General features: G+C 47.9%; 3 protein-coding genes and 2 non-coding genes across 11 annotated transcripts; 4 read left to right on the top strand and 1 right to left on the bottom strand.

Moving 5' to 3' along the window:
- The first annotated feature begins 113 nt into the window (after nucleotides 1–113).
- ATP6V1G2 (ATPase H+ transporting V1 subunit G2) lies at nucleotides 114–2,375 on the top strand. 2 transcript variants are annotated; one of them, XM_035295182.3, is made up of 3 exons: nucleotides 114–217; nucleotides 637–737; nucleotides 1,266–2,375. In XM_035295182.3, the coding sequence occupies exons 2-3, from the start codon at nucleotides 678–680 to the stop codon at nucleotides 1,437–1,439; spliced, it is 234 nt and encodes a 77-aa protein (XP_035151073.1). In that variant the 5' UTR covers nucleotides 114–217; nucleotides 637–677; the 3' UTR covers nucleotides 1,440–2,375. The 2 variants fall into 2 exon arrangements, with proteins under 2 accessions (XP_035151073.1, XP_002746380.1); XM_002746334.6 differs by lacking the exon at nucleotides 114–217 and adding an exon at nucleotides 225–372.
- A 2,423-nt stretch (nucleotides 2,376–4,798) lies between these two features.
- DDX39B (DExD-box helicase 39B) lies at nucleotides 4,799–17,161 on the top strand. Of its 6 annotated transcripts, none has more exons than XM_035295179.3 (11): nucleotides 4,799–4,852; nucleotides 6,336–6,591; nucleotides 7,969–8,096; nucleotides 8,387–8,479; nucleotides 10,779–10,962; nucleotides 11,937–12,055; nucleotides 14,501–14,632; nucleotides 15,992–16,101; nucleotides 16,200–16,344; nucleotides 16,483–16,630; nucleotides 16,958–17,161. In XM_035295179.3, the coding sequence occupies exons 2-11, from the start codon at nucleotides 6,381–6,383 to the stop codon at nucleotides 16,972–16,974; spliced, it is 1,287 nt and encodes a 428-aa protein (XP_035151070.1). In that variant the 5' UTR covers nucleotides 4,799–4,852; nucleotides 6,336–6,380; the 3' UTR covers nucleotides 16,975–17,161. The 6 variants fall into 6 exon arrangements, with proteins under 6 accessions (XP_035151070.1, XP_078224925.1, XP_035151071.1 ...); XM_078368799.1 differs by having other exon boundaries at nucleotides 6,248–6,591; XM_035295180.3 differs by having other exon boundaries at nucleotides 4,799–4,969.
- On the top strand, nucleotides 5,578–5,655 carry LOC118153344 (small nucleolar RNA SNORD83). The gene has a single exon (XR_004742584.1). It is a non-coding gene; the product is annotated as a small nucleolar RNA SNORD83 (small nucleolar RNA).
- LOC118153345 (small nucleolar RNA SNORD83) lies at nucleotides 11,013–11,088 on the top strand. The gene has a single exon (XR_004742585.1). It is a non-coding gene; the product is annotated as a small nucleolar RNA SNORD83 (small nucleolar RNA).
- A 10-nt stretch (nucleotides 17,162–17,171) lies between the features above and the next one.
- MCCD1 (mitochondrial coiled-coil domain 1) lies at nucleotides 17,172–18,321 on the bottom strand. Its single transcript, XM_002746385.6, has 2 exons — nucleotides 18,142–18,321; nucleotides 17,172–17,659 (listed from the first exon to the last, which is right to left on the bottom strand). The coding sequence occupies exons 1-2, from the start codon at nucleotides 18,307–18,309 to the stop codon at nucleotides 17,471–17,473; spliced, it is 357 nt and encodes a 118-aa protein (XP_002746431.1). The 5' UTR covers nucleotides 18,310–18,321; the 3' UTR covers nucleotides 17,172–17,470.
- Between the last annotated feature and the right edge of the window lie 780 nt (nucleotides 18,322–19,101).

Raw genomic sequence — 19,101 nt, 5'->3', positions numbered from 1 at the left:
CTAACCTGTTGTAAACCCGCAGCTTTGGGTCTGGTCTCTGCTGCTCCCAAGCGGCCCCTTTGGGTACTGCCTGAGCGAGAAGTGCTGGAAAGGAGGACGAGTCATCAATGGGAGGATCAGTTTGGGGGAGACACCCGGTGCAGGAGGCTGAGGGAGAAGGGGAGCACTAAGACCCAGGGGTGGTGGGAGACTGCAGCAACGAGCTGGAGGAGGAGAAGTAAGCCGTGGGGGGTGGGAGCCATTTGGTACCTTGACTGTATTTCAAAACACCATCGGCCATCACAACAGAAATGGCCAGTCAGTCCCAGGGTATCCAGCAGCTCCTGCAAGCTGAGAAGCGGGCAGCTGAGAAGGTGGCAGATGCCAGAAAGAGTGAGTCTCCTCTTTCCTCCCTTAGGAGTCTGGAAAGAAAATTGGGGGCGAGGGACAGCAAACATTCTGGGAAAACCCAAGGCTGGTGGGAAGAGAGCTAGGGTCTGGAGGCTGATTAGGAGAGAAGAAATGGATGGATATTAGAATCTAGCACCTGGCTCGTCGAGAGAAGGCTGTATAACTTTCTGGAAGGGACTGACCCCTGCTATTACATTTTGTGTGTGGGGGTCCACTCCCACCCACTGTCCTTTTTTCTGTCGCCAGGGAAGGCTCGGCGACTGAAGCAGGCAAAGGAAGAGGCACAGATGGAGGTGGAGCAATACCGCAGAGAGCGAGAGCAGGAATTCCAGAGCAAGCAGCAGGCGGTGAGTTGGGGCAGAGTTGGGATGAGACCCCGGTGCAAGTTGGTGGGTGCATCTAGTGAGGTGTGTATGGATGACTCAACAAAAAAATATGGTGGCAGCGGGCTGAGGCTGAGGGGACCCTGGCAGGGATCACATCAAGGAAACTTTGTGATGATATGTAAGAGAGTCTAGGAGTTTTGAAGGACATGTAGAGCTGGTGAGGGGAATTGCCACAGTCTGTGTAAGGTATAACATCTATGTGGAAAATGATTAACACTTATGGTGGAGGGTAGAGTTTTATGGCCATGGATGGTGAGGTGGTGGGGATATTACAGTCTGTTTTAGGAAGAAGTTGCACATCAGGTCTAAGGGGAAAGGGGATTGTGTGGATCTCTCTGGTGTTTGATATTTCTGTGGGATGGGGGTGGTTTCTGAGAGGGCCTTTCTTCCAGGCTTTGCTTCAGGATCTTTCCCTTCATATGCCTGGACCCTTGTCTCTCTGTTTCTGCTTTTCCCTTTCTCTCTTCCACCTCTCTCCCCACCCCCCAGGCCATGGGCTCCCAGGGGAACCTGTCGGCTGAGGTGGAACAGGCTACAAGGCGCCAGGTGCAAGGCATGCAGAGCTCCCAGCAGAGAAACCGAGAGCGTGTCCTGGCCCAGCTTCTTGGCATGGTCTGCGACGTCAGGCCCCAGGTCCACCCCAACTACCGGATTTCTGCCTAGGACCACCGTAGGGCCTAACTCCTTCTGCCAGTTCCTTCCCTCAGAGAAATCCTCCAATCAAAATCACCTCCCACCATAATCCTTGTCTTCTTTCCACCCCCTAGAAATCCTGGGAGGCAGGATTCAGTAGTTTTCATGTGAAACTTATAAATATCCTGCTCACATCTGAATCTCCTTGTTGTTCTTTAACCTTCACTGGGACTTTGTAAACTCTCAAGTCATTCTCACCTAACCCCTGTGTGAAATTGGTAACATGGGGAAGTAGGAATGTGGAAAACATCCTGACCTCAGCATCTGGCTGATGTGGATCCCACTCTTGACTCTGTCACTTGCTGGCTGTGAAACCAGGACAAGCTACTTAACTTGGTACCCTCAATGTCCTCTCCTGTCAAACGGGGATGATAATAATGCCTACCCTGTGAGGGTTGCTTCAGTGATTATGAATTATTCTGTAGAGTGTAGCATAGTTCCTTGCCTGTAGTAGCAGTGATTCAATAAGTAGCAACATTGTGATACTATTACCACACCTGCACACTGGCCAAAACCTACACAGCTATTTCCTCACTTCTATCAGTGGCTCTCTAATTCCACATGTTCATTCTGTGACCTTAGTTATTTTCTGAATAACTGGTTCTTCTTTTTTCCCAGAGACCTTCTGATCTCCTAAAAGAGATGATGACTTCATTTAGCCCCTCTTACAATTCCAGGTAGATAACTGCATTTTGTAGCCTTTGTTTTTCTTATGCTGATCTTTCTCTTTATTGGATTTTCCTCCTTTCCTATTTCCCCAAAGACTTATCAGATACTCACTGCTTTCTAAGATATAAAATGCTGTGTCCCCTCATTTGCATGACCTTCCTTTCTACGTCCTTGACACCTTACTTTCCCATTGTAACAATAAAAAAAGTGTCAATAAAATAATTATTGGCAAATAAATTGGTGAGTTGAAGCTGCCTCCTTTTGCCTCATCATTTCTCATTTTCAGCCACTTTCTTTCTTTTTTTTTTTTTTGAGATGGAATTTTGCACTTGTTGCCCAGGCTGAATACAATGGCACGATCTTGGCTCACTGCAACCTCTGCCTCTGGGGTTCACGTGATTCTCCTGCCTCAGCCTTCCAAGTAGCTGAGATTACGGGTCTGTGCCACCAATGCCTGGCTAATTTTCGTATTTTTAGTAGAGATGGGGTTTCACCATGTTGGTCAGACTGGTCTCAAATTCCTGACCTCAAGTGATCCACCTGTCTCAGCCTCCCAAAGTGCTGGGATTATAGCCATGAGCCACCATATCCAGCCTTCAGTCACTTTCTTGTTCCTTGTTTACAAATTCCCTAAACAGCCCAAATGGCTATCCTCTGAAACCTGTTGGAGAAACAAGAACAAGTCCTTTATTATTTCTCTAAACTGAGAAGCATGGTTCCTCATTTGGGAATCTGAGGACTATAGATGGCAACCGTGGAGAAGAGCTGGAGTGTAGGAGCAAGTACTCTTTGCCCCCTTACTTTGCATTTTCTTCATAGCACTTACTGCTACTTGTTTTTTGAGACAAGATCCCGCTCTGTTACCTATGCTGGAGTGCCAGCTCACTGCAGCCTTGTCCTCCTGGACTCAAATGATCCTCCCACCTCAGCCTCCTAACTGAAACCACAGGCAAGTGCCACTATGCCTGGCTAATTTTAAAATTATTTTTGTAGAGATGGGGTCCCACTGTTGCTCAGGCTGGTCTCAAACTCCTGGGCTCAAGCAATCCGCCAGCCTCGGCTTCCCCAAGGGTTGGGTTACAGGCATGAGCCACTGCACCCTGGCCACTTATTGATACTTGACATTATATTTGTGTTTATGTGTTTTCTTCCCTGTTTTGTAAACACTGTGAGAACAGGGTTATTCACTGCTGTGTCCCCAGATGCTAGGACAGCACATGGCACAGGGTAGACAGTTGGTAAATACTTTTGAATAAATTAAATGATACTTGGGAAAGCAGCCCTTTTATGACACCATTCTTGAATCAGCTACTTCATTTTATTACTGAAGATAAGCTTGCTTCACCAAGGATTTGAACTAATGAGGTAACCCCTAGGTATTTAGTAACCAGATTCTTTGAGCACGGAGGCAGAATACAATAGAGAATTAGAGGTGTTTGCATCCTGGCTGTAACCTCACCAGCCGTACTCCTTGGGACATGTTGCTTTGCCTCTGTCAATGAGATGGGAATAACGGTACTTACTCCTTAGTATTAAATGTGCTAACAGGGAGAAGGCCAAACGTTTGTTATTTATGTTACACAGCAGGACATTATGTCTTATTTTTGTAGCTCCCCATGTCAAAGACGGGGAAGTCAAATGTTTCAAGCAGAAAAAAATCCAGGCTGAACAACGGGACTGTTGGGGCGGGGCCAAAAACTTCTGCTCAAATTAACAGAATTAATGGGCCAAGCGATGTGGCTCACGCCTGTAATCCCAGCACTTTGGGAGGCCGAGGTGGGTGGAACATCTGAGGTCATACATGGGTGAAACCCCATCTCTACTAAAAACACAAACATTTGCTGGGTGTGGAGGCGCCTGTAATTCCAGCTACTCGGGAGGCTGAGGCAGGAGAATCGCTCAAACCCGGCAGGCGGAGTTTGCAGTAAGCCGAGATCGCGCCACTGCACTCTAGCCTGGGCGAAAGAGCAAGACTCCGTCTCAAACCAAAAAACAAAATTAATGAAATGTAGTATAACCCTCAGGCCCTACTATTAACACTTAGGGGAGAATCCAGACCCAGTCTCCCGTTCGGATTCAGAACACCTTCCGGACTCACTGGCCCTAGGGATCAGCTACCTAGGACAGCATCGTTTTGGGAAAATGCCGCCCACCAGCCCCACCACAGGGAAAGAGTCGGACAACACCCACGAGTACGCCAGTTCCCTTAGACTTCCCTCAGCTAGGGCCTGCCGTTTCCTAGTGCGTGCACAGCCGCCCTCAGGTCACCTTCACTACAGGGCCAAGGACCCCGTGGGAACTCGCAGGCCTTGCCACTCTCGTTCCTCGCGCGTCCATGGAGGGGTGCCTAGAGAGAAGACCTGCGTGGCAAAAACCTAAACGAAGAGATGAGGGGCATGGAGAAGAGTAGAAAAAGATCAGAAAGATAACAGTGGGAGGAGATGTTAGTTTCCTTTATAACTTTTGTTACTGGCGGTAGCAGGGAAGTTAGAAATGGTTTTAAAACAAATTTCAGACAGGCATTTTCCAAAGGCAAGCCTGGAGCGCGCGGATCCATACAACTGCGGAAGGCCCTGTTTCCGGTCCTTTGCGCCTGCGCTCTTGCAGCCAAGAAGGCGGGAGGCCGCAGTAGAGAGAAGGCTGCAACCGGAAGTGAAGGCAGATTTCCCTCCTTCGTCGCTGTTGCTGCCGCCATACGCGCTCTCCCTGCTTAGGTAAGCTTCGGCCTTCGCTACAATCCGTTTTCATCTGCGCTTCTCCGTACCCATCCCGTCACATGGGTTCCTGATACCCTCTTCACAGGCGCTGGTCTGATCGCTGGGGCCTAGTTGGTTCGTTATTTCTGTAGCCTGCATCCCTTTCGAGAGCAAACTGTTCCTGGGGGGAGGAAGGGTAGCTAAGAGGGGGCCCAATCCAAGATGGTGTCCTCGGCGCCATTGTGTTCGCTTTGCTCCCTTCATCCAGTGGGTTCTTCTCATATTGGAGGCCTCATCATCAATGAGAGGCGGCGCTAGGCGTCCCTTGGTCTTGGTATTTGCGGAGGGCGGGGCTCTTCTCACCTTCCTTGTCTTTTTTTGGGCCCTTTCTCGGCCCACGATGGGGCTGGGAGGAGGAGCCGGTTGGATTTTTCTCACCTCGACTTGCCCAACCTAATCTGGAGTGCCTTCCAAGTGTTTACGATTGGTGTCATTGTATGTTTCTCAGAAAGGAGTCTCACCTTCGTAGCGCAACAGTGATGTGAGACCACTTGGTAAAGATTTTGTCGAAGCCTGGGTGGGGATTGCCTTTCTCTGTCAACTCTTAGCTTATTGTAGGGTGGAGACGTGAAATTTTTTGTTGTTGTTGCTGAGCCATTTGTCTTGCACTGCCCGCCCCATGCTAATTACACAAGGATATCTTAACGGAAGGGAGGGTACTGAGAAGTGGGAGGTGGACGGCGGCCATATGATGTTTTCCTTTCGAAAGGTGAGCGCTTTGCGCAGTGATGACCCTCATCTATCACCCTTGACTGATGGCTGCTGAGTTAGGCATCTGCACGTTGGGATTATAATAGGGAAAGCGCGGTCCTATGAGGATTTTTCGGACTCTGTCATCTCCATTTTCCACTTCTCCAAGTTATTAGTAGTATTTTATCCTTTATTATCTATTTTGTTTCATCCTTGTTACTTTCAGATCAAGAATTTATTTTTTTTTCTTTTTATTTATTTATTTTTAAAGATGGGGTTTCACCATGATGGCCAGGCTGGTCTTGAACTCCTGACCTCAGGTGATCCACCCACCTCGGCCTCCCAAAGGGCTAGGATTACAGGCGTGAGCCACTGCGCCCGGCCCAGATCAAGAATGTATAAGTTGGTCTTCCTGTTCCAACTTTTCTGGTTTCTGCTACTCGGATTGCTAATCTTGTTGGGATCCTGTGTCCTAAGCATTTTCCCTGGGACTGCTTTTTCTATGCTGTTTTATTTGCTTTTCGCTTGTATGTTTTGTATCTGTTTCTCTTTCCAGGTAAAAGTTTCCCAGTTTAGGGGAAGTGGGAACTGGGGATGGAAAAGAGGAGGTGAAGGCTCTGCTTATGACTAAATCTTGCTTTTTTTTTCTCCCCCCCCCTGCAGCTCTTCTTTTAGAAACTAGTATCTTTGCTTTCCTTTGCTGTTCATCAACCCCCTAATTTTCACCCCTTGTTTTCACCTATTTTCCAAGAACCCATCCAGAGCCCCCTTCCCTTTTTCCCCTGCCGGCCCAGTTATGGCAGAGAACGATGTAGACAATGAGCTCTTGGACTATGAAGATGATGAGGTGGAGACAGCAGCTGGGGGAGATGGGGCTGAGGCCCCTGCCAAGAAGGATGTCAAGGGCTCCTATGTCTCCATCCACAGCTCTGGCTTTCGTGACTTCCTGCTCAAGCCAGAGTTGCTCCGGGCCATTGTCGACTGTGGCTTTGAGCATCCATCAGAAGGTAAATTTTCTCTTGGGCATGTATGCTCATTAGGCTCTTTAAGGATGATAAAAAGATGTGTTCATTGTTGCTCAGGTGGTAAAGGTTTATACTTAAGGCTAGATCAGGACCAGTTGCAGTCGCTCATTCCTGTAATCCCAGCACTATGGGAGGCCAAGGTAGGAGAGGGTCAGTTGAGCTCAAGAGTGCAGGAGAAGCCTGGGAAACCTAGGGACTCCTGTCTCTATGAAACGTTCAAAAATTAGCCAGGTGTGGTGGCGTACACATGGAGAGGTATGGCAAGCCAGGGGAGGATTGCTTGGGCCCTGAAGATTGGGGCTGTAGTGAACCATTATTGTACTACAGTACGCCAGCCTGGGTGACAGCAAGGGAAAAAAAATCAGGAGATAAGTATCAAAAACAATTTTGGATATAGGAGGCTTATACAGGTTTATTGTTTCTTTTATGATAGCAACAAAGTGCCAGTGATTCAAGAGTAACTTATAGGTCTGCTCTTCATTCTTGTGACTGGCTTTTCTTCTCCAAGACGGAGTCTTGCTCTTTCGCCAGGCTGGAGTGCAGTGGCATGATCTCAGCTCACTGCACCCTCCATCTCCTGGGTTCAAGTGATTTTCCTTCCTCAGCCTCAAGAGTAGCTGGGACTATAGGCATGCACCACCTTGCCTGGCTGATTTTTTTTTTGTATTTTAGTAGAGATAGATTTCATCATGTTGGCCAGGATGGTCTCAATCTCTTGACTTCATGGTCAGCCCACCTCGGGCTCCCAAAGTGTTGGGATTAAGGCGTGAGCCACCATGGCCGGCCTTGTCTGCTTATTTTTAATTTTGTCACTTCTAATTTTAAATTTCCAGAGAGCTCCTGGTTGGACCTGTAGACCCCCTTTGTTGGGCCAGGCCACCTGTGGTCTCTGGAAGCCTCTGTGACTGGTTTAAAGATGACTGGCTTCTGGGTCAGGTACCAAGTCCTTCATTTCGTTCAGGGTTGCAGTTATGTGATCCAAAGTAGGGCAGTCTAAGTAGGAAAAATGACCTGTGGCAGGTGTTCAAATGTCATGAATTGTTAAAGATTAAGAAAAATAAAGAAAGAGTCAGGAGCATTGAAGGTGATCAGTTGGTAGGTGCAAGGGAGTTGTTAGTAGGACTGGGAAGGCCTGGACCTGGAGGAGGGTGAAGCTAGGAGGAATGAGGAGTGTTTGATTTTGAGGTGAATGTGGTTGAAGGAGCAGAGAGAGGTAGAAAGTCTGGAAGTTGTCAAGAACCAAGTACATACTAGACTTTGAGAATTGAGTGGTAAGGAATGGGGTTGGCATGATGAAAAAGGTGGTAGAGTTATCTGGAGACTGGAGTCTAATTTATCTTTCCTCCCCCCTTCTTTTAGTCCAGCATGAGTGCATCCCTCAGGCCATTCTGGGAATGGATGTCCTGTGCCAGGCCAAGTCGGGCATGGGAAAGACAGCAGTGTTTGTCTTGGCCACACTGCAACAGCTGGAGCCAGTTACTGGGCAGGTACATTTGGGGAGAGTGCTGGGGAAGGGATTTTGGTTAGGATTATAAGGGAAAGGGGTTTTTGTCCTAGCTACATGATGCTTGCAGAGCCATGAGCACATAACCGCTGTTAGCCTTGACAACCTGACAGCTGTGGGGAATGTTCTGTTGCAAGCATAGAGTTCATGATTTAGGTCACAGAATTAAAGTCATTTATCACTGGCCAGGTATATTTTTGTGACAATCACTTCCCTAGAGGAGATAATGAAGGGCTGTACTTACTGTATGTCTCCATCTACTTCCTGCCTAAGGTGTCTGTGCTGGTGATGTGTCACACTCGGGAGTTGGCTTTTCAGATCAGCAAGGAATATGAGCGCTTTTCTAAATATATGCCCAATGTCAAGGTAAGTCAAGGTAAAGAGACCTGAGAGTGAGGATGTGGCAAGTTGGAGGGATGAGAAACTTAATTTTGGAGAAACTATAGTTTGCCTTGGTTTAACAGAGTGTTAAGATCCTGTATAACAGGAGGATTCATTTCATAAGTGGGCTATGGATGATGCTCAAGACCACCCTTTTCTTACTACTTCATACTGAATTGAATCCTATCAGTTTGATCATTTTGAGGTGTGTGGCAGAGAAAGCTAGAAACTTTAAAAACAGCTCCAGTGGTGAGAATTTTGAGGATTCTGGCCAAGCATGGTGGCTCACTCCTGTAATCTCAGTACTTTGGGAGGCCAAGGTGGGTGGACCACTTGAGGTCAGGAGTCCGAGACCAGTCTGGCCAACACGGTGAAATCCTGTGTATGAAAAATGCAAAAATTAGCCTGGCGTGGTGACATGCACCTGTAGTCCCTCCTACTTGGGAGGCTGAGGTGGGAGAATCCCTGGGAACTGGGAGGCAAAGGTTGCAGTGAGCTGAGATTGTGCCACTGCACTCCAGCCTGGGTGACTTGAGACTTGGTCTCAAAAAAAAAAAAATTTTTTTTGTTTTTAAATTTAAGTTAAGCATTTTTGGCAAGAATGCTGCATAGGTGATGCTGTATCTCCTGTTATGCCACAAATCTGGTTGATCTATCTTTTTTTATTTTATTTTTATTTTATTTCGAGGTGGAGTTCTCTGTTTCTCAGGCTGTGAGTGCAGTGGTGCAATCTCAGCTCACTGCAACCTGTGCCTCCCAGGTTAAAGTGATTCTCCTGCCTCAACCTCCCGAGTAGTTGGGACTACATAGTGCCATCACGCCCAGCTAATTTTTGTATTTTTAGTAGCGACAGGGTTTCACCATGTTGGCCAGGTGGATCTCAAACTCCTGACCTCAAGTGAGCCACCTACCTTGGTCTCCCAAAGTGCTGGGATTACAGGCGTGAGCCATCACGCCTGGCCTCGTTAGAGATTTTAGATTTACGGTGGGATTAGTGTCATGACAGTTTGATTCCATGGTTCTTCTTTTCCCCCTTGAAACTAGAAAGTAGTTTCTGGTGTTACTTGATAGCGTACCAAGGCCCAGATCCCTAAATAACTATTCACCTAATGGATTTAACATGGAGTGATAATATTTAACCTCAAGCAATAATTTCATGGGGTTTGTGTGGAGATTCTGGGTTTATTTAGGATAACTTGATGTTTCGTGTGTTTTTTGTGGTACTTTACACTCATCTGGTGATTTCTTGCTGTTGTTTATTTATTACTATATTACTATTTGAGACAAGAGTCTTGCTCTGTTACCCAGGCTGGAGTGCAGTAGCATGATCTGAGCTTACTGTAACCTCTGCCTCTCGGGTTCAAGTGTTTCTTGCTGCCTCAACCTCCCGAGTAGCGCCCGCCACTGCGCCTGGCTAATTTTTGTATTTTTAGTAGACATGGGGTTTCACCATCTTGGTCAGGCTTATCTTGAACTCCTGACCTCGTGATCCACCCACCTCGACCTCCCAGAGTGTTGGGATTGCAGGCATTAGCCACTGCACCCGGCCTATATTTATTTTTTATTTATTCCTTGAGGTGGAGTCTCCCTCTGTTGCCCAGGCTGGAGTGCAGTGGCTTGATCTCCACTCACTGCAACTTCTGCCTCCCAGGTTCAAGCAATTCTCCTGCCTCAATCTCCTGGGTTATTTTTGTATTTTTAGTAGAGATGGGGTTTCACTGTATTGGCCAGGCTGGTCTTGAACTCCTGGCTTGAAGTGATCCACCTGCCTTGGCCTCCCAAAATGCTAGGATTACAGGTGTGAGCCACCGAGCCCAGCCTTATTTTTATTTTTATTTTTTGAGATGGTGTATCCCTCTTGTCACCCATGCTGGAGTACAGATCGTGGCTCACTGCAACCTCTGCCTCCAGGTTCAAGTGATTCTCGTGCCTCAGCCTCCCAAGTAGCTGGGATTACAAGAATGTGCCACCATACCTGGCTCCTTGATTTTTTAAATGAAGCCTGGCCTCATAAATGAAGGAAGATGGTTAGATTAAGTCAGAAGAACTGAATTCTTGTCCTGACTGTTCTGAGTAGTTCTGTAACTTGAGGCAATCACTTTTGTTATAAACCTCAGTGTTTGGTGGGGCGACATAAAATTTTTAAATTAGGTGACCTCTAAAAGTTTATTGTAGTTTTGAAACATGCTAAAAATTGGTTTAGCTCAAACTGAGAGTGGGAACCCTGGGGGGATTGGACTCTTTCCTTCCTTGTTTTTGAGACTCTTTGCTCTTGGCTTGGCAGGTTGCTGTGTTTTTTGGTGGTCTGTCTATCAAGAAGGATGAAGAGGTGCTGAAGAAGAACTGCCCGCATATCGTCGTGGGGACTCCAGGCCGTATCCTAGCCCTGGCTCGAAATAAGAGCCTCAACCTCAAACACATTAAACACTTTATTTTGGATGAATGCGATAAAATGCTTGAACAGCTCGGTGAGTGGCAGTGCTGGGGCTTGGCTAATGCTGGGGAGTTGTTCTTTGGAGCCAAATGATGTTTATTTGAAACAGGAGCACCTCAGTGTAAGGACGACTCTTATCTATCACCCATGACTGATGGCTCTGGGTTCCCTGGTTGGTTTTTATTCTTTTAAGCACAGTAAGGGGGTCATCTATCATCTTTCTATGATTTCTTTTTAACCTTTGAGAATAGGGGACTTTGATAATTTAGGCATAAGTCGTCACCACCACTACCCTTTCCATTAAATATTTCTGTACTGGGAGTCATAGGGGATATTCTAAACTGAAGGAGAAGACTGTCTACCCTTATGGCATCTCCAGCACAACATACACAGTCAGAATTTATACCTGAATCAGTTTCTAGACTCGGGTCTGAAATTAATGTAGAGAGTGTTTGTAGGAGTTCATGTGGTGTGGTATTCTAGTGCTAAGTGGGGTTAATGAAGAAAGATTTTTCTGTCAGAATTGAATCTTGGTAAATGAGAGTGGGGATGGACATAGGCTCCAGAGAAAAGTTATTACAAATGATCTTTGGCAATTCAATATGGCGAGCTATAAAGGTGGGCTCCAGGTAGAGATGTCTTATTTGTCCAACTGGATAGAAAAGTGATCCAGAGGGTCATAGATGAACTTTGATAGCTGGAATGTAATATGTGCTTGATATTTGTAGTCTGCTGAAGGCTGGCCTGGGCTTGGGCAGGAAAGAGTTGGGAGAATGGCCTGTAAAGCATGTTTTGAAGGCCTTATGCCTGAGAGTATCTGCACAGGGCTTTGTCCCCATTTTATAGTTGTGAACTTCGGGGTTTTTATCTTTCTTGCTTAAACAGTTGGAATATAATTCCAATTCTTGATTCCAAGTTCATTGCAGTCTTCACCTCACTGGGAGGTCTACCTTTAATCTTTACTATACCTGCTTATTTTCTCCTACAATTCTTTTCTTGTTCTCATAGACATGCGTCGGGATGTCCAGGAAATTTTTCGCATGACCCCCCATGAGAAGCAGGTCATGATGTTCAGTGCTACCTTGAGCAAAGAGATCCGTCCAGTCTGCCGCAAGTTCATGCAAGATGTAAATACCCTTCTACCTTCTCTCCCTCCACTCCCCGCCCGCTGCCTCCTCCCCTTCCTCGCCCTCTTCCTCCAGACTCCCTTGTCATTCAAGTGCCAAGAAGTCGGCTTATGCCCAGCTGGGAGTAACGACTCCTTGAAGAGACATACAGAAGCAGAGACAGCTAGTGTTAGGGTCTGCGCGGGTGCCAGGGAAACTCCGGAAGACTTGGTCGGGTTAATGTGAGAGCGGGTAGTGTTCGACTTTTTCTCAAAAATCGCAACATTTTTGAACCTCTTCTCCTTTTGGGGGAGGGCAGGATTTTTCTGCCCTACCACCCACCCATCGTGTCTTACGTGCCCCCTACAGCCACGCATCCTCAAGGTGGCATCGAGCATACAGCTGGAGCCTTCTGCTCACCAAAACTCCTACTTCCCAGTGGCAGGAGAGCAAGAGAGGGACAGACAGATGGCAGGGCATGTCCAAAAGAAGAGCATCAGCACAGATGAATCCTCCCCTTCCCCACCTCCAGGGGTGGGGGCCTTTGGCACCTCAATCCCCGATACCCTACTCCTTCCCACCCACATCTCCTTGCACCCATCCGGAACCTCGGTTGATGTGAGCCGGCAACAGAGAAGCACCGTGGCGCGGCGAGGGAATGCGGACGGCACCCAGCGGTGGATGGCGGCAGCGGAGGCCGCGGGGAAACCTGACCAGGAAGCTGAGGACCAAACCAGCCTCTTTTTCCGTTCCCGGTTTTTTTCCTGAACCCAACGCGTGCCGTGCCCCGTTTCCCCCCATATGTGTTGGGGAGGGGTGTCCTGAATGGGGTGGTAGATTTTTTTTTTTTTTTTTTTTTTTTTTTTCTTAAAAAAATTTTTTTTATTACTCAGAGGAGAGGGACATAGGAAAGGTAAAGTAGATGTAATCGGGTGAGTGTTAGGGTTTGGGGCTAGGTGGGTCCGATTGCATAAGCAGTGGAGTGTGTTCTTCCCCTCCCTGCAGTGTTCCTTCCTGTGGGATAACTCTTTATCTGTATTTGGGGCTAGAATGAAATTTCAAGGAGGCCATGGAACTTGTCTTTAAAAAGCCTGCCTTGGCTGAGCATGGTGGCTCACCTCTAATCCCAGTGCTTTGGGAGGCCAAGGTGGGAGGATTGCTTGAGCCCATTGAGACTAGCCTAGGCAATGTAGTGAGACCTTGTCTCTACCAAAAAAGCTGGGTGTGGTGGCACATGCCTGTGGTCCCAGCTATCTGGGAGGCTAAGGCAGGAGGGTTTGCCTGAGCCCAGGATGTGGAGGCTGCAGTAAGCTGTAATTGTGCCACTGTACTCCAGCCTGGGTGATAGAGGCCCTGTATCAAAAAAAGAAAAGAAAACCTGCCTTGTTTTTTTTTTCCTATGGTACATGCATCATTTCCTATTTGGGCCGCGGGGTCTTCATGTTAACTATCTTTCCTAGGATAGTATAAAAAGTGTTAGGAAAATTGGGTTTTGGAGTTGTGCTAATTTCTGTATGTTACTTTCCTCCCCTTCAGGGGGGTCTTGGTTGTTTTAAAGATGAATGCAGTAAGGTGTGGTGGTATGTGCCTGTATTCCCAGCTATTCAGGAGACTGAAACCGGAGGATTACTTGAGCCCAGGAATTTGAGGCTGTAGTGTGTTATGATTGTGCCTGTGAATAGCCACCGCACTCCAGCCTGGGCAACATAGATCCTGTCCCTTTAAAAAATGCATATCTGCTGCTCTGAATTTGGTTTTTAATACCACTTACTGATACCTTCCCTGTAAGCCTGTAGATGGTTTAATTCATAGTCAAGAGACCAGTCTCATCTAAAACTACCCTGTTGTGGTCTGACGGCAAGTTACTCATCTTGAGTAATTTTTTGTTTCTCCGTAAGTGGCTTTTTTTTGACTGTCCATTTTAGCATTCGGATCTTAAAAGACATCCACTTTTCTAATGTACGTGAGATTCTCTTAGTTGAAGTAGGAGAATCAAATGGAGCAGTCGTCCTCCCCCCCAACCCCATGTTCTTACAAGCAACTCTGATGAAGTTATTCTGACCTTGAGTCATTGCCTCTCATCATTTCCCAGATGTTTGGGCCTTGCTCTCCCTTTGAGAATCCTCTCCCATTTTCTTTCTTCTCCCACCTCTATACGAGGTAATGGCATCTATGCCATTGGGTGGTTTCACTGCTCCTTTATGTCCTTTGCAAAGTTTCTTTCCCATGATAGTTTTTAGTGGGGCAGTCTTAAAACTCAACTGATAGTAAGGAAATTAGATGTAATGTGAGAGAGACCACAGTAAAATGTGGGTATTTTTGGGAGTGGGGTGGGGTTTTCAATCTTCTCTTTCCTCCTCCCCATCCCCCCATGGGGTGTATTGGAGATCAACTTCCTCCACCCCCCCAGGTTTAACCCCCCCACTCTGCCCTCCTCCCGTTCCCCACCCCCTTCCTCCCCCCCAGCCAATGGAGATCTTCGTGGATGATGAGACGAAGTTGACGCTGCATGGATTGCAGCAGTACTACGTGAAACTGAAGGACAACGAGAAGAACCGGAAGCTCTTTGATCTTCTGGATGTCCTTGAGTTCAACCAGGTCAGTTACATGTCTAATAGGGGGATGAGCATTGGAGCACTCCAGCTGTAGCAGAAACCTGAGTATTAAGTACACTTTTATTGAAACCACGTGTGTGATGTGGGAGAGAATGGTGAGGGTATAAATAGAGAGGCCGAGCATGAGCAAGATGGAAGCTGCTGTTCTATTCTGTGGCTGGCATGGATCTGTCCTCAATAATCTCTAGGAAAATAAACTTAAAAAATTAAGATCCTTGGCCAGGCATGGTGGCTTATGTATGTGATCCCAGCTCAGCACTTTGGGAGGCTGAGGCAGGTGGATCACTTGAGCCCAGGAGTTTGAGACCAGCCTGGGCAACATGGTGAAACTTCATCACTACCAAAGAAGAAAAAAATTAGCCAGGTGTGGTGGTGTATGCCTGTAGTCCCAGATACTCCAGTGGCTGAGATGGGAGGATAGCTTGAGCCCAGGAGATTGAGGGTGCAGTGAACTATGATTGCACCACTGTGCTCCAGCTTGGGCAATAGAGAGAGATTGTCTCCAAAAAAAAGTTTTTAGGAAAGGTTTTAGGAAGTTGTTAAAAGCCTTAAAACGACTTTTTGGGGGGCATGTTAGGGCACTTAAATGTTCAATTCTTCTAATACTGCTTACAAGAAGCATTTCTGGCTTGGTGCAGGGCAGTGGCTCATGCCCATCATCCCAGTACTTTGGGAGGCTGAAGCAGGAGCATTGCTTGAGCCCAGGACTTCAAGACCAGTCTGGGTAACATAGGGAGAACCCCATCACTACAAGTAGTGGGAAAAAAATAGTAGCTGGGTGTGGTGGGTGGCATGCACCTGTGGTCCCAGCTGCTTGGGATGGTGAGGTGGAAGGATCTCTTGAGCCCAGGAGGTGGAGGCTGCAGTGACTCAGGATTGTACCACTGCATTCCAGCCTGGGTGACAGAGTGAGACACCATCTCAAAAAAGCATTTCATTAATATACTTGTGAGTGGTCTATTTGCATTAAAAACTACTTTCTAGAATTAGGATAGCTTCCTTAGGTTTAATGTTTTGGTGAGCAGGAATATCAGTCACTCCTCCAGATCTTAATTCTAGTTTTTTACCACTTTTTCATGAGGTGACCTCATCCTTGTCTCCTGCCATGTCTGGCAATTTTGGTTTCTGAACTCTACCTCAGAGGGCAGCCTCCTTAGGTAAAAATCAGTGCTGAGAAAAAGTATTTCCTCTTCTGCTCTAAATATATAGTGGGGGAACAAGAGATGAAGAGGAATTCCTGAGAACATAATTACTGGAAATTCTTCTCTCCCACATAATGTCTCTCACACCATGGACCCCTATTCCCCAATTCCTGGCCCCCCTCCCCTCCACCCCGAGACAGGTGGTGATCTTTGTGAAGTCTGTGCAGCGGTGCATTGCCTTGGCCCAGCTACTGGTGGAGCAGAACTTCCCAGCCATTGCCATCCACCGTGGGATGCCCCAGGAGGAGAGGTGAGTTGAAGATGGGAAAGATGTTTTACATCCTTGGGAGAAAAAGACAATTGAGAGAAGGGAGTCTCAACATTTTTTAAATTTCCTTTCTCACAAAGGCTTTCTCGGTATCAGCAGTTTAAAGATTTTCAACGACGAATTCTTGTGGCTACCAACCTATTTGGCCGAGGCATGGACATCGAGCGGGTGAACATTGCTTTTAATTATGACATGCCTGAGGATTCTGACACCTACCTGCATCGGGTAAGCCCCACATGCTGAAGAAATCCCGTTCTCCCATTACCTTCTTTTCTATATCTTTTTGTACATTACATCTTCATCCTTGCCTCTGGGAGTCTCTTTCCTCTTGGGTCCTCAGTACTACCCTCTGTCTCCTTCCAGGTGGCCAGAGCAGGCCGGTTTGGCACCAAGGGCTTGGCGATCACATTTGTGTCTGATGAGAATGATGCCAAGATCCTCAATGATGTGCAGGATCGCTTTGAGGTCAATATTAGTGAGCTGCCTGATGAGATAGACATCTCCTCCTACAGTGAGTACTGATCTCATGAAACCCTTTAGATCATCCCTGTTCCTCAGTGTGTTGGTCCTAAATCCCATCATCTAGGTCATGGGCACCTGATGTGTAATGGACACTTGACCGGTTCATGTCCCCTGGCCTTCGATGCTGTGTTGGGTTATTTTCCTGACCTGTGTGTGGGGTCTTTGTCTTCTCTCATCATATTACATCCCTTCCCTCACCCGCATGTCTGTCCTCTGAACCCATACAGTACACCAGTATCTGCATGTATACTGTGTGTTCCTGCCTTGCTTTCCCCTTTTCATGCCTTATTCTGACCATGCTACGTTTTCTCCTCAGTTGAACAGACACGGTAGAGGACTCGCCCATTCTGGAATGTGATTGTCTGGCCTTCAGGAGAGAACAGGGTGGGGGTGAAGGAGACACTACTGCCCCCATCCCTGACAGCCCCCACCCCATGGCTTCCGTCTTTTGCATCACCACCACTCCTGAACCCCCATTTCTGATTTGTCAGAATTTTTTTTAACAAAACTAAAAATGAAACACACGTGTCTGTGGTATCTGTAAGTGCTTCGTCCCTTTATTGTATTTGGGGTGAGGTTATTTTAGGTCGTGGTCCTGAATAAATTCCCTGTAAGGCCTGGGTGCCCTGCTGTGAGGTCAAAGGGAGATGGGACTAAGACTCCAGAGCCCTGGCTCCCCCACTACCTGCCAATTGCCTGTGCTTTGTGGGGGGGTCTCTTCTGCTTTCTCTGCTCTGAGAGTGGCTTGGGTGTTTCTGATCCTGAAGTCCCTGGGGGGTGACGCACAGTATTTCCAGTGCCAGAGGGTGCTGTGGGCACTGGGGAAAGCTTAGGCACTGCCTTCCAGGCTCTCTCGGTGCCGCCTCATCTGTTCCTTCAGCTTCTGGATCTTGAGCACCAGGGCTTGGGCTTCCCAGGCTCCTTCCTGCCCTTCCAGGAGTGCCTGGTATAGCTCCAACTGCTGCTCCAGCAGCTCCTCAGCTTGGGCCAGCTCAGCTGTGCGGTGGGTCCCAGGGCCCTGGTAGGGGAAGTAGGGGAGGGAACATCAGCCAGGGCAGGGGTCAGAAGCCCTGGGAAGTGAGAAATTCCACCTTCCCTATCTGTTTTTGACCTGGTAGCCTTTATTGAGAAGCCCAGGGAGCTCCCTCTCTTGGGCATAGGCCTCTGCGGGGCCGCCCAGAGGCTGTAACCGGATGCCTTGAACAAGGATATGGGGTCACTGGAAAGGACCAGCTGCCCCTTTCTGCTAAGAAATAATTAACTGTTAGATGAAGGGGAATTCCTGTTCAAGGACTTTGTGGACTGTGCTGTTGTGGGTGTGGGTGGGGGAAGGGAGCCTAGAGGTCTGGGCTGGGGGAGGGGAGGGGAGGGGAGGAGAAGAGCTGGTAGCTGAACTGAAAAAGATGCAGGAGTAAGGGTGGTGCAGGGTGGGATTGATGGTTTTTTCCCCCACCTCAGTACAAACTCAAACCCTCTGTCCCTACCCTTGGTCCCACTTACCCTGGGCGGGGATGTCATCTTCTCATTGCCTCTGGAGCTGGTCTTTTCCGTGTTTGCCTTGGGGTTTTGGGAGCAGCACCCACGGGAGCCCTGGGGTGGCAGGGACCAGGAGGGCAGGAGGAGGCGTAGGAAATGGCACCGAGAGAGCCAGGACAGAGGGAGGACCATGGCGGGTGACCTGGCAGGGAGCTGTCTGAGCTGCCCAACAGCCACCAGGAACTGGTTCCCTCCAGGCCTTGGCCTCACTTCAGTGCCTGGCCCTGCCCAGGCCCCGGCCACCAGCCCTGCCCCTGCCCCACTCTGCCCCCACCTCTCCCAGCCTACCCCCAGTCAGAGTCCAGGAACACTTCCTGAGGTGAAAAATGTTCCTGCTAGTTTAGGCAGAACTTGCTTCAGAGTGCTGGTGCCCAGCCTACCACAGGTTGGTTTTTTGTTTTTATTGTGCTAAAGTGTTTATTAGGTAGGAATTTTACAAACATTACTTATATTAGCGGTAGCTGCGGAGCTGGAGAGTATTGTGTCGTCTCCAAGCTTCGTGGCAAGAACCACCAATAGTGTGGCAGAACTTCAGGCCTTTCCAATTTGGCCTGCAGATGTCAGCCCATGCGTCTTCCTGTGCTTGTGGACTGCTTTGGTGATCCACTGGGAGTCAGGTTTCCTTCTGATAGTGTTATGGAATGGCTCAACTAGGATAACCCCCCAAAAATTTGTACATGTAATCTTCAACCCAGTAAGAAGTACTCAGAGCTGCACAGTGGCACCCAGCTTGCTTCTCTGCAACAGACTGAAGGCTGTGAGCAAAGTAGCCGGTGAACACCATGATAGGCTTGTAACTTGTATTCTTTTTTTTTTTTTTGAGATGGGAGTCTTGCTCTGTCACCAGGCTGGAGTGCATGGTGCAGTCTTGGCTCACTGCAACCTCTGCCTCCTGGGTTCAAGCAGTTATCTGCCCCAGCCTCC

Source organism: Callithrix jacchus, chromosome 4 (assembly GCF_049354715.1).
Source record: "Callithrix jacchus isolate 240 chromosome 4, calJac240_pri, whole genome shotgun sequence".
Lineage (NCBI taxonomy): Eukaryota > Metazoa > Chordata > Mammalia > Primates > Cebidae > Callithrix > Callithrix jacchus.
This window is presented reverse-complemented; position numbering and strand designations above follow the sequence as displayed.